We start from the raw sequence: 13,763 nt of genomic DNA, 5'->3' as shown, positions 1-13,763 counted from the left end.
GGAGTCAATTTAATATTTTTGCATTTGACACTAATAAGTATCAAATTTCTTATTATTAAATCAATTTTGTTAAGGTATGTAACCAATGGAGTTCGAATAGATAAGAAGGTTATTCGTTTAGTTTGGAAATGGTACATTTCTTTCCCCTTTTAATAAATAATCTGTTAATCTTTTAAGAATTGAGCTACCGTACACAAAACAAAAATAAGGACTAATGTGTGTCAATCAACTAGACATGGATTTCCTCAGTGCAGGGAAGTCGAGTGAAATGTGAACTAAACTGGAAGCAATCTCAGGGGGAACGCAGTCCCCAGAGCCAGACGAAGTTCGCCTGTCTTTAGTTGTAGTTCCGCACTTATTGAAATCGTCTTCATGCTTCCGCTTAGATGTGCTAGAGTATTAATCATTTCTCGGAGCACTCAATCAAACTTTGACAATTACTGTTAGCGTTGTCAAATCAGGTGGAGGCAGAGGTCGTTCAGAGGTTAATCTACTGGGTTACTTGCAGGGGTTACATTACATACCTCGCAGAATTTGGCGCCATATCGCGGGGGTGGCGAATCGCAAAACCTGTAGCGATTGCGGGTTCCTCCCAGGCAATTCGTAGAGCAGGGCGTCCAGTCGCTCCAGGGTCCCCAGCCACCGGTATCCGAATCTGTGGAAAAGGGCTGTCATAAGCTAATCCATTCATAATTTATAAAGTAAGTTTCAACACAACTGCACTTAATAAAAAAAGTGTAAACATTTTTTTTTGCTTTCAAAAGCTTCTCAAATCCCTTAGAGTGTTGGATAAACAAAAAAGTTTATAAAAAAGATAAAAGCTGTTGCCATACAATAAATATTTAAAAAAGACTTTTTCTTAAAAAAACAGAAATGAATAAATTATAAATAAACGATTCCGTGAAAGAACTTGCCACATTTATATTTTTAACTCAAAAATATTTAATAAATATAAGTGAACCTATTAAATTGTCATTTTGTTATCGTGTTATCTAAGTATTGTTATATATATTTGAGAAACTTCATAACTATTTTTATTTTCTTATGCCTGCCAATGTTAAAATCAGTCTTGTATAACAAGACTAAGGTAAAATATGACAATGTTGATTTCAATCTTAAAAACATAATTGAATCAAAGAGATTTGAATTATAATCGTTAACAAAATATATGGAGATTACCATCTAGGCTGGCGGCTTTTTAAAATGGGTCTATAAAATAAAAATAAAACATTCTTGAAGTTTTAACAAAATCAAAATTTTATAAAAATTTAATTGAAGACGATTTACGGCTCTTCAGAAAGTTCAGTGTAGCAGACAAAGAGTCGCAATAAAATGTTGCGAACTATTTAAATTCCAATTAATTGGGATTTTCCTTTTAATGATGTTAAGTACGGTCTTAATGCGCCAACGACATCGACATGGCCATCCACATCGACCACTCACCGCTTACGGGCAGCGTGGGCACGCAGTCCATCCGGACGTCGGCCACGGCTCCGGAAATGGCCTGGCTGACGTAGACGAAGCAGTACTCCACGTACTTCTCGGAGAAGAGGTCGCAGGCGAAGTACAGTGAGTGCTGGCTCTTGACGACCCGCTGTTCGGCGACGTAGTGCAGCGATGTGGGTGGCTTCAGGGAGGCGACATCGGCCCGCAGCTTGGCGTACAATCGCACCCGGTCGCCCTGCTCCAGAATGCATCCGGGGTACTCGTAGAGCACCCCGATCCCGGTGTGCGGATCGCAGGGGAAAATGCTGCGGGCGTACACGTTGAACACGAACTCGTCGCTCCAGTCGACGCTGAGGAGCCTCCGGGTGGTGGGCACATTCTGGGCGGGAATCATGGGCCTCAGCTGCACTGCATAGTTTCCGGCCAGTCCGAACAGCTCGCATCCCAAGCGCAGGCTCTTGTTTTTCGGAAATCCGCGAATCTGCTCCGCGAAAAGGACACTGGATCGGGTTATGTTCCGGCTGCAGCTGCGCTCCTTGCCGCAGTATATCAGCTCTAGCCAAAATTCAGGCAGTGCCAGACTCCCCGATTGGTTGCAGTTCACCTCGGGGAATCTGAGGGTAACCTCCACTGGATTTCTGGGATAGGTCCGCAGACGCACGGGACTCACTATCATCTCGGCACTGGGCCATCGCACGTCGAGGGTCTGGAGCAGTCGCTCATCCTGGGCGGGCACCAAGGTGGTGGTGACCTCACTCCGGTTCACCGACTTGAGATTGCTGACCACCTGCATCTCGTAGCGTCCGCCGATGAGAAAGGTCTGGCACGGCACCGTGACCTGGGTGACATTGAACCGGGGATCCGGGAAGAGGGGTATGTTCTGCACCACTTCCTTGCGACGGCGGTGCAGGACCAACTGGCTGGTATTGGCTGCACCGGGGGTTAAACCCTTTTCCTGCGCCGGCTCAATTTCATCAATGATTTTGCTAATGACTAAAGTGCTCATTATGGTGTTGTTCCCGGTCCTCAAGTCCCTCGCGCCAGTGCTCAAGTGCTCGGTGGTCGGGCTGGCTGGCCCATCCTCCGCCGGGGACACGTCGTTACCATTGAACTGGATCTGCACATGCAGGTCCCCGCTGAGGGCGGTGAACGAGCTGGGGGACATCAGGCGACCCTTTCGCACCGCCAGCACGTGACCTTTTGTCGGATTCGAGGCGCAGGAGCACACAATGCCGGCAATTGCCAAGGAGGCACAGGAACCACATGAAACGAGAGAGGGAGAGAAGGAAGGGGCAGAGATAAGAATTATAAATCCTTGTAATTTATTTCGTGTCGCTGCCTTCTGTGTTGGCCCCATTCAAGAGCCATCCTCTGCCATTGTTTACTCCGCCCCGGTCGTGTAAATTGAGTCGCATCCAACAGATCCCCCGGGTACAAATTATGCAAGCAAAACAAAAACAAAGGGACAAAATTCGATTTGGTACACCAAAAGTTAATTTACTCTTTTCTTAAAAAACTTTGTTTTTCTGGTGAAATATACCTGATGAATGTCCTTAACTGATATTACAGAAAAAGCTATTAATGTAAATCTACAATTTTCAAAGCAGATATTTATTACAAATAAAAAACTTTTTATGGTTATTTGGGATTTAAAATTGTTAAAAACTGAATAAGAGTTTTTTTAAGATTTCTATAAATACAATAATTATTACAATAGTTTTAGTTTTTTTTTTAAATCTTATTGTAATTTCATTAACTAAAATAAAAATGGCTTTTGGACGTTAAATATGTTAATGAATATAAAGGAAATGGCTTCTGAAAGGGTATTAAAGAAAAGTTTTCTTCACTTGTCAGTTTAGCAAACGCCAAACACTTGAACCCACAATGCGTATACTCAATGCAATTTCGTAATTGTAAATACCAGATGTGAAATTAGTTAAGTAAATTTTGCAGTTGCATTTGTATAGTGAAACAACATCAGTAGGAAAAGTCCTATCTGACCATTTCAAAATGGCTACTGATGTAACCATTTCCCATGTTCAAATATTGCGTATACGCATGTTGGTCTCCAAATGTATTTATTCGGGTCGAATGTGTCAGAAGCAGTCACATGTTCTGCCGTAAATGAGTTTCACTCACTTGTCCCACTTAATAAGAGCAGCATTATGGATGATACAATAATTTTCCACTTGACTACTGATTTTAGTCCCGATGTCAGCATGCCGATTGTCTTCTTCCGCCTGCGATTCGCCGCCATTTGTCCTTGCTTTTGCCGATTGAATCAGAGGTGTCTGTCTAAGGAATCTCCTGCTGCCACTCAGTGGGAGGATTTCGCCGCTTCCACGTCGCTGGCACACATTCTGCGATTGCGAAGGAAGATGGCTCCTATCCCTATCCCTCATAGAAGGACTGTCATTTGTTTAGCTCTCATCGCCAGGAGACAAATTTGCTGTGACGTTGGCCTTAAGGTGAAAGGAAAAGCAGAAATCTACCTGCCAGGCATATTCTGGAAAATAAGAAGAAATTTGACGTTACAGCCAGATACACAAATCAAATTCAAGACAAATTGAGGTTTGCATTTTGTAGACTAGATAACGAAATTATTAGGGCGACATCATTTTTCATTCCGCAGTTTTAATTTACTTTAAAAGCTTTGCACATAAATTATGGCATTCAAATATAAGGTGGCTTAAAGTTAATATTGTAAAGATGTTAAAGAGGTTTTTTTGTGCCATTTCAAATGAAAGAATTATCTTTAATGAAATGTTAAACTAAAACTTTAAACTTTACGTTTATATTTTCACGTAAACAGTGAATTATTTCGATTGCATGAATCAGCATCGCTAGGATTGACCTTTATCTCGACCATACCGCTTTGGAAAGGGTTTAAAAAAGCATCAAGTCGTACAAAGCAAATGTCTTTTCAACAAAAAGCTTAAAAGTAAAGTCATAACAACAAAGGGTGTCAATGGCCCCTATCGGAGCATAAAACTCCCCATTCCCCTTACTCTAAACCCCATATATATGACCTGAGTTCTACGCCTGTATGTATTTCGAAGGGGGAAGAAAAAAAGAAAACACAATCAACCCTCATAAATTCCTAAACCAATTACAAGTCGTGCACGAAACATTTTTATGGCGATTATTTCCACAATTCAATGCAATTTCATCGAAAGTTATGGTCCAGAACAAAGGAATAAAACAAACATAAAAGAAGAAAAGTCAAGACTAGAAGTGACTAGACAATACCTCCGGAAATTGTGACTGGACTAGATTTTTTTGACAATAGGTTAATCCTAATGATATGAGTATAATAATGGAAAACCAAGCATTTCATTTATTAATGCCTAAGATCATATTCTTTTTAAGAAGTCTCTAAAGAAAAAAAACTAAATGGATCTGATTGGTTTTAGTAAACCGCTGAACTTTTTCTGTATGATTAAACTAATATGCGCTGTGTTATAACTTTAGCCAAATCTTGGCCACTCTGAAACCATTTACACTAAATTAAGTCATAAAATCCACCTATAGCTCGAAATTTTAAAGGTGGATTTTACGATTCTAGTGTGTGGCTTATGTACGTCCTCCGTAATTAAATAATCTGCCACAAATAAAATATTAACAACTTTTTGAACCCAACCCAGTGGCGGCGATACATCATCAGCTGGCGGGCAAAAGGGGGTTAGTAATTTGCTGACATGCACATCTAATTCCTGTAGTTTTTCGATTCATCAACAGAAGTTCCGAAGGTGGTTCAGGTTGGCCCAGCGCCGGATATTTGATGCACAGGAAGGGAATCCATCGGATACCCACCCCCCGAAGTCATTAGCGAAATCTGTCGCGTCACTGGGATATGTACGGACCGCACCCCCGCCGCCCCTCTTGCCCGTCGCCACCTTAATTGCGGACACGCACGGATCGGGCCGATGGCCAGATGCTATATGTAGGCTATATGGCTATGTGGCACATTGTACGCCCTCTGCGCTAATGAGTTGGTCCTGCCAATTGCCACACTCACACGTGCGTCCGTTCGCATCAAACCGCCTTCGAATGGGGCCGACAACAGTTGGTTGTTGCCAACGCCTCTTACAGCCAGAATCATCAGCCTTAACCGACGATTTCCCATGGATGTTTTGTGCCTTCGTTTAGGGCGATTTGAAACCGTTGTTTGCAAATGGGAAATCAATGTCCTTTTGCTCCTTTTAAAACCCAGTATTCCTTTCAAAAAGTTTACAATAGGAATATCGACAAGGAGTTAAGTCTACAAACGTGTTTTATGCGCACCCTTGTTTTGAATATTTATATTCTTATTTTCTATTAAATATATCATTTAAGTTTTTAAAAATGTATTTACTCTACTTAGTTCAGAGCAACTGTTTTTAAAATTATAGCATATTGCTTAAGGAATTTTTTTTTGTAATTGGTCATGTGTCTATATTTACTATAAAATTGAGTTTAATACTCTATATCAGATTATATCTATACTTGGCTCTAGTTCTCTTTGCTCTAATTCTTTATGTTTTTGCTTGAGTTTTAAAGATTCCCAAAATCTAAATATTAAAGAACTAATACTTTTATCGATTCGTTTTCCCCAAATGTGCCACAAAATCTAAAACGAGAACAAGTCGCGTATGAATTTGGAAAATAATCCGGCCACATCAGTTCCCCCCACCAGAATGTGCAAATAGCCCGACTTACAGACAAATCCCATGGTCATCCAGCGCACTGGCAAAGTGTGGGAAATGTAGTGGAAACAAAGCACAGGGGCCAAAAACAGAAACAGACATTTTCACCAAATTGAAAGCGGAGAGCCCATAGAGTTGTTTTCTATTTTTTCGTTTTCCCGTTTTGAATTGCCAAAGCTGGCTAGAGTTTCGTGGGGTGGCCCCAGTTCAATAGTGCAGGCCCATCAACATGATTATCGGTGTCGCTGTGGGCGATCGGAGGTCAGAGGTCAGAGGGCTATGCGTGTGTGCCCGGGGGTAGGGGGGCATTGGAAAACTATTAACTGCACAGTGCGGTCCTTTGAAACGGCCGTTATCCTGCAACCAGTTACAACCCGGCGGAGAGCGCTAATTCGCTACCCCGACACTTAAAAAAATAATTGTCACTGCACGATGTGGAAATTTGTCACTATCGAATTACATTTTTTCATAATTTGTTTTCATATTGATTTATCTTCCGAAAATGTGTATACACATTTATTAATATAAACATTTCTCGAGTTAAGTGTATATATATTTTTGGGTATATGTAAGGGTATTACAAAATGTAATGCATTATATATAAAGATATTAATAATGTTAGCAACTAGTTTAGCCAACTCAATTGTTGGCTTAAAGAAAATGTTTACAATTTTTTTTATCCCGAATTAAGGGTTAAATGTTTAATAGTATGAGTACTTTGGAACACCTTTTAAAGAACATTTTTTTGAAATCAATTGCTTCACTAACAAAAATAAAAACAAATCCGCGAGAAATGGACTAGTTTCATGCCATTTCTTTCGGTGCATTACTGACCAGCCTAGTATTACGAAATTGTCGCAGCGCGGAAAATCAAAGCGATGGCGGCTAGAGAATTATGGTGCAAAGCCTGTTGGGGAAATGCCGAGAGTGGGAGTTTGAATCGAAGTGGAAATGGGAACGGGAACGGGATCGGGTAAGTCCCGTGCCGAGGGCTCTATCCTCCAGATAGACAAAGTGTCAATGCCCCGGCTGCGGGGTGATGTTTGGCCAGCTTTTCCACCCTGGACTCCGTTTTCCGCTCCCTGGGAGTGCTGTTATTCATTATACTTTGTGGGCGAGGAAAATTCTGAATTCAGCTTTGACTCGCTCAACATTTCGGGGTGACTCCGGCATACTCACACAAAACACACGTTTTTTGCGAAGGGGAACTTTAAACTGCGCAAAAATTCAGCCACAAAGAAAAATGCACAGTTTGAATATCCAAACATTTGCATGCTCTGTTTACTCTTAATCAATGGGCAAGGATGCCAACGAGCTGAGTCTGCACTTAAAAGTCCATTTCGCCACCCGTATGCGGCCCTCATTCCGGACCACCTGGTAGAACCCCCAGCTTGTCCTCCGGTTTCCCCACAAATGCGGTGTGCAATTGGGTTAAAAACTAAAAATAAACCCCAACGGGCAGCGGGTAAAAACAGGTATGTAATTACCTGAAACGGACCTCATTCGTATTCAGAGAGCAGAGCAACCATTTGCTCATTTGGACAAATAATAAAGATAAGTAAATAGGGAAACTGCGGAAGTCAACTGAACAATGCCATAGTAAAGAGGTGGTGAGCCCCATGTCCAACAGGAGGAAAACAAGGGGAAAAATCTGATTTCCCATCTCCTTTCTGTTGAGGAAGACAAAAACAGTAGCAAAGCAAAAACTGGGTAAGTTAATGAACGAGAAAATTATCTAAGCAAAATCTGACTCTCTATTAGAACGATAAAAAAATCCCTTTCTGTGATGTCTAAGTAAAAAGGGAAACAAAAAGCTTGCAAATTCCAGTTAAGTTTACCAACTATCTTTCTAAAAATTGTCATTTTCTAAAACGTTATTAATTGTTTTACTATCCATAAAGAATTTTTTGTTGTGGATCACCTACCAGAAACTACTACTTGAAAGCCCCACACCCAAAATAAAAGGACAAAAATAAGTGCGCTATAGCTGCGAGGGCTTCAGAGGGTTAAAACACAACAATTTGAAGAGGGGGCGGGGCTTGGCAGTCGTTGTGCTTGACACCAAAACCACAAAAAAACTTTAATGACTGCGACATCAGCCACAGAATCGTTCAAGTGAGGCCAGCAGCTGGTAGACCGCCTTTTAACACCGACCCAAAACCAAGAAAAACAATCGTTGGAGTCGGGGGTCATTAAAGCAACTGTCCTCTTAACTCAAATTATTTTTGGAAATAAATCAATTATATTTTCCTCAAGAGCAGAAAGGGTTACTTGTTTAAAAATACGTTATTTATTATTACAATAGATTGGAAGATTCTTGAATTCTAATTTAATTTCAAGAGCCATTATAATATAATTATAGTTTCCATATTTAATTCAAATTGAAAATCAATAGTTTCTTTGTATTAGTTACTTTGTCTTGATAATAAACATTTCAAGCATTTATCTTTTTTGCTCTAAACTACTTCATGTTTTTGAACCATAAATTGTATAAAAAATCGTAAAAGTATTCATTGCGTGTAATGATTTTCGTGTTCAGAACAAAGGACAAACACACTAAATATTTAAGTAACTGGCTATTCCTCGGCATGGGAATGCACTGGCAATTTAGCCCGTCAAAGTGGAGAGGTCTGAAAACCTGGCGAGGCGAAAATGACTCCAGACTGCGTCCTTATCGCGTGGCATTTTCCACAAGAGTAACCCAACAACATATCAACATCTCGCGTGCCCGGTGCAATTGACATTGACGTTGGCGCCGAGCAGTGGGTAAAATGGAGGTGAGAAGCGAGAAGTGGTGGAGCCACCTTCCCCCGGGGTGACCGCAAAACTTGCAACTCTTTCATCAGAAGTTAGGGAACCTCAACATGCCACGGGGTAAATAATATGTATGCATATTACTCCTAGAATAAAGGGGAAGAAGGCTCATCCCCACACCTCGGCAGTACCGTCCTTCCTGACGAATGGAATACCTCGGAAATATGGGCAGTTTGTGGGTAGTGCTGGTCCTTCGTTACACTGAGACAGAATATGAAAAATTGCTTACTTGATTTATGATCAATTAACTTTTTATCGTTTTTAAAACTAAGAGTTCCCCTATTCAAAGTAATGAAATCCTCGTCCTATTGCCTTTCGCAACACAACTTACTTTATGAAACCTAATGACCTTAAGTAATGCAGGATTCCCATTTAAAGGCCTCCAAAACTACACATTTTTAACATTTTTTTTTTACCAAAATAAAAAACGCACTTCCCGTTTTAAAAATAAGTAGAGACAAACAGATTTAAAGTTGTTTACATCAGTACAAATATCCAGCAGTTGTTTCTGCCCTACCTCAAATATCTCGAGAACTACATTACATAAAAATATTCTTTAAACTATAGATTCTTAATATTAAAATGATAAAAATTAGACAAAGAAAAAAGTACGATTTATTCTGCTCTGAAAGGGAATCCACTCTAAATCTTGTTTTTTTTCTTTTTATCGCCTAAAGTAATTTATAATAATTAAATAAGAAGTGATTACTTTAATTCCTTTTTTTGGAGCTAAACTGGAACTTAAGATGAAATATTTTTCAAAATGTCTAAGATTTAAATAGTCTTTTATCCTAGTGTATGGATATGAAAAGCAGCAGCGAGCCGTGCATAAACATGGAGCCACTGCTACTCTAGAGGACGCCCGAGGCCAATGGCGGGATTGCATGCAGGTGGACATTAAAGGGTGTCCTGCATCCTTCTCGGGCTTCTCTTTCCTTTCCCCCCTCCGATCCTCCTCGATGCCAACACTGAAAGTGCTACTTAATAATTGAAAACCCAGTCTTGGCAGCAACACAAAACCTGTCGGACCCGGGGATCTGACTTCATTTTAATAAACGTCTACGACGTCTGCACAGGAAACTTAGTGACTAGACCGCAATCTAAGACAGTCACAGCAAAGCACACTTTAAGAAACGTCTGAGCCTTCGTAATTTACTTTAGAAAAGGTCATGTATTTATCAAATAAAATAAATATAAGATAAAAATCAAAAGTCTATGGCTACTTTAATAATTCTGCACATATGTATACCCAAACTTTTTAGGCGTTTTTCGCCCAAAATTATTTTAAACATTCAGCAAAGTTTTAAATGTACATATGTTTTCGTTTCCTTCTTTAGAAAATATAGCTCGAGCATAGATTAACATTTCTAAAACCACAAGTCAATTCTAAATATATTTTGAGAATTTCAGGTGCTTAACTAAATAAGAATTACATATTTAGTTACCGAAAAGAACTACATACCTTTTAGGAAAAAAGCTAAAGATAAATTTAAATTAAAATAACATACAAACTATTTGTATGTTTTGGATTCTACTTTAAGCACTTTGGCATGATTATAGTTTATCAACTACTTCAAGATATTTTTTACAAATGACATTAGTTGTATATGAAATTAGTGTCCTTTCGGCACAGTGTTTGGTAGAGCTACAGATGCAGGCCACATTCAGGGTCCTCGAGAGTGGGTGTGCCGAGTTCGCTTTGCGTGCGCCACTAAATGTGCACTTAAATCAGCCAGCCACATTGTCGGTGTCCGCCTCCTGCTGTCTGCACTCCCAATCCGAGTAGCTTCCTCCGCCTTGCTCCTGACACGCCCCGGGCGACTTGGTGAGTCCTGAGTCCTGAGTCTTGTGGCTGTCGCCTTTGTTCGTGCCATAAAGTTGGCTCCGAATACATCTCAACACTGTGGATCCGCACCCGTGAAGATGCACACATCTGAATGCGAATACCAAGAAGGGGCTTATTAATTACCACTGTGAAGCCAAATGAAGCCTTGTCAATACGCCAGCTGAAAGTTTCAATAATCCGAAACAGGATGCTAACATTTGACATGAAGACGACGTTTATTAAATATTTTCTTTATCTATCGATTGAAAATGGATGCATTTTGTTATTGAAATTTTGCCTATTATTGATTGAGACCATTTCTTCTTAAAACCATTTATAATTAGTTTACAAAAATGTAGACAGCTAAACAATAGGGCTAAATAGGTGTTAATTATTTACCCACAATTATTAAATAATAAATAAGGAATGTCTATCAAAACAATATAAATAAAACCATTAAACTTTTAAAATATATTTTCCTCAAATGGTTGTAGGAAAAACGGCAAACGTACAAACAATCTTACTCAATTGGTTTTAAAATCAACATAACAAATAATTAGTATAAACAAAACTGTGCAATTCAAAAAAATATTTTGGCGAAGTGATTTTTATAAACTTAATACATTTTTTGTAATTGTGGAGCTTACATTATTCTCTCCTAGAATGTTAGTTACAATATTTTTAAAGTATTTACTTCATGGCGTTATTTTACTTAGCAAGATTTTTTTTCAAATAAGGTTTGTTTAGAACAGTTTTGTACTTATTTAGTGCATTGTATTTTCTACTCCGCAAAAAAGTGCAATAAAGGATACAATGTTTTCATTTGTGGTGATTATTTCAATTGTTGTATTATTGCCTACTTCACGCATTGAGAAAAAGTTGAAAATAAATCAAGACACCCCATATTTTTAAATCCAAAGAAACCAATCATTTTTGCAAATTGAAATTGTTTCTCAAATCTATAGATAAGAAAGCCACACGCCCCACATAATCATGAATAATGCTCATCTAATGTCTTTATATGGGGAAAATGAATTACAAGCAATTTGCTTCTGACCCAGATTTATAATTTTCCATTTCGACCCCTCACGTCCGAATAGATCGGATAAACATATCGGCGAATCAGCAAAAAGAAAAGTTAAAGGGCGGATTATTAGGGTCGCAAAAATGAAAACTCTCTGTCTCTTGATTTTCGATTGCCGAAATCCAGGACTCTGGGAGATTAAGGCTGAAGTTGGACCCCTTGCGTTATCTCGTTCCAGACCAAAAAAAGAAAAAGTATTCATATTTGCATAACTCTCCGCTGAGTTTCGTGGAGCGATGTCGCCATATATCCTGCCCTTCTTCCCCCAAGGCTCTTTTATGCTGTGTGTGTGTGTGTGTGTATATTCCGCAGTATCCTTTTTCTGCTGCGCACTTGTATTTGTGTGTGTATTTGTGGTCGTTGACGCTGAAACAGCTGGAAGTTGATTTGTCAGTTTTTATGGCAGCCTTTCAGGCGCCAAAGCCAGCGAAGGAAATCCATTAATCGAAGGCAAAGTCGACAGTCCAAAGGAGTTCATCAAGGAAAATCGAATAAAACTGAGTCCACTCTTAGCGATGAACTCTTTGGATAACAATATGTTGCCCCACTTCGTTGAGTGCTTCTGCATTTCCTCTGGTATTCAAAAACGCAAGTCAGCTTAGAGTAATTACAATGCTGAAGTAAAAGGCAAAAAGAGTTTCAATTTTTCTAAGTTTTTCATTGATTTCAGAAACCACACTTTGTATTTTCTAATCTATTAGTTCAAAATAAAAAAAAAACATGAGAAAGTGATAACAAAAGCATAGGAAAATTAGGATTTTTACAAATGCATTTAAAATGTTTAGGTAAAACAGCTTATGCGACTCATCTTTTTATATGCATTATATATTTACACAAATAAAAAACAAGATTAAAAAAAAATAATCAACAATTTTTTGTTAATTTTCCTCAATTCACTGAGTTTGTATCAAAAATTGTATGTACCAATTGATTTAACATCAAATCTATATTAATAATGACAGTTAAATTAAATAAAACATGCAAAAAAGTGTTAATAACATTTCAATGGCTATTATATCAATCCACCACAAATCATCACAATAAAACGTTCAATAATTATATCTCAATTTGTTGTTGTGAACAAGTCAAAGATATAAAAACATTTTCCATAATTTGAATACCATTTGCAATTATTTCTATGGTGATGGCTCGTTAAAGTAGTAGAAATTATAGTCATAAAGTGCCACAGAATTGCTTGAACATACTTTAATTGGACGCCATATTGCGTGACTGAAATGTGTTATTTCGGGGAGTAAATTACTGCACTTTTTGTGGCTTTGCCATGGACAAATATCAACTTGCCAAAGCAAAGGCAGCATAGACTCAGTAATTTGTTTTAAATTGACAGATAAAATCGGAATTGGAAAACCTAATATTAAAATTTGGCAGACCGTAAAATATTTATTGGACTGTATGTACATCATTTTTACCACAACTAGTTGCTCATTAAAGTGAAACCCTCGCAAACAGGAGCAAAGTTTAAAAAGAAAAATACACCAGAAGCCTAATTCGCATATCTGTACACTCATAAATTTACTCCCTCATCTACTCGCTAACCATTAAGCGGATTTTGAAAATTAATTTCCGATAACGGCTTTGGCTGAAATGAATAATGCCGAGCCATTGAAATTTTAAGCGGCAGTATTTGGGCATTCGCTTTTGCCTGATTTGTTGTTGTTGATTCCGCGGTTGAGTTTCACGGCCCTCAAAGCTCTATGCCGGGCATGATTAATGGAATGTGCACCCAACACCATCCCTCAAACCCCCCGGAGCAACACCCGGCCCAAAAAGTCCATTACGATAATGAGCACCGGCCAAAACAAGCTAAGTTTTGAGGACTCAGTCCACTAAGGGTACCGGCAAAATGAAATATTCCGGAAACTTCGGTATTTTAAGTACACTATTTGTA

General features: G+C 38.9%; 1 protein-coding gene across 1 annotated transcript in view; it reads right to left on the bottom strand.

Moving 5' to 3' along the window:
- The window catches only part of LOC108040179, a 33,188-nt gene that overhangs the window by 11,918 nt on the left and 7,507 nt on the right, over window positions 1-13,763 (bottom strand). Inside the window, exons 2-4 of the mRNA XM_044461573.1 lie at window positions 3,586-3,952; window positions 1,444-2,643; window positions 525-655 (exon numbers count right to left, since the gene is read on the bottom strand). Of these exons, the coding sequence (XP_044317508.1) occupies window positions 525-655; window positions 1,444-2,643; window positions 3,586-3,703 (1,449 nt within the window). The 5' untranslated portion in view covers window positions 3,704-3,952. The remainder of the gene's footprint in view (window positions 1-524; window positions 656-1,443; window positions 2,644-3,585; window positions 3,953-13,763) is intronic.

This window comes from Drosophila rhopaloa, unplaced genomic scaffold (genome assembly GCF_018152115.1).
Source record: "Drosophila rhopaloa isolate 14029-0021.01 unplaced genomic scaffold, ASM1815211v1 contig_47, whole genome shotgun sequence".
Taxonomy (NCBI): Eukaryota; Metazoa; Arthropoda; class Insecta; order Diptera; family Drosophilidae; genus Drosophila; species Drosophila rhopaloa.
The sequence above is the reverse complement of the archived record's forward strand: the minus strand, read 5'-3'. Positions and strand labels throughout refer to the sequence as shown.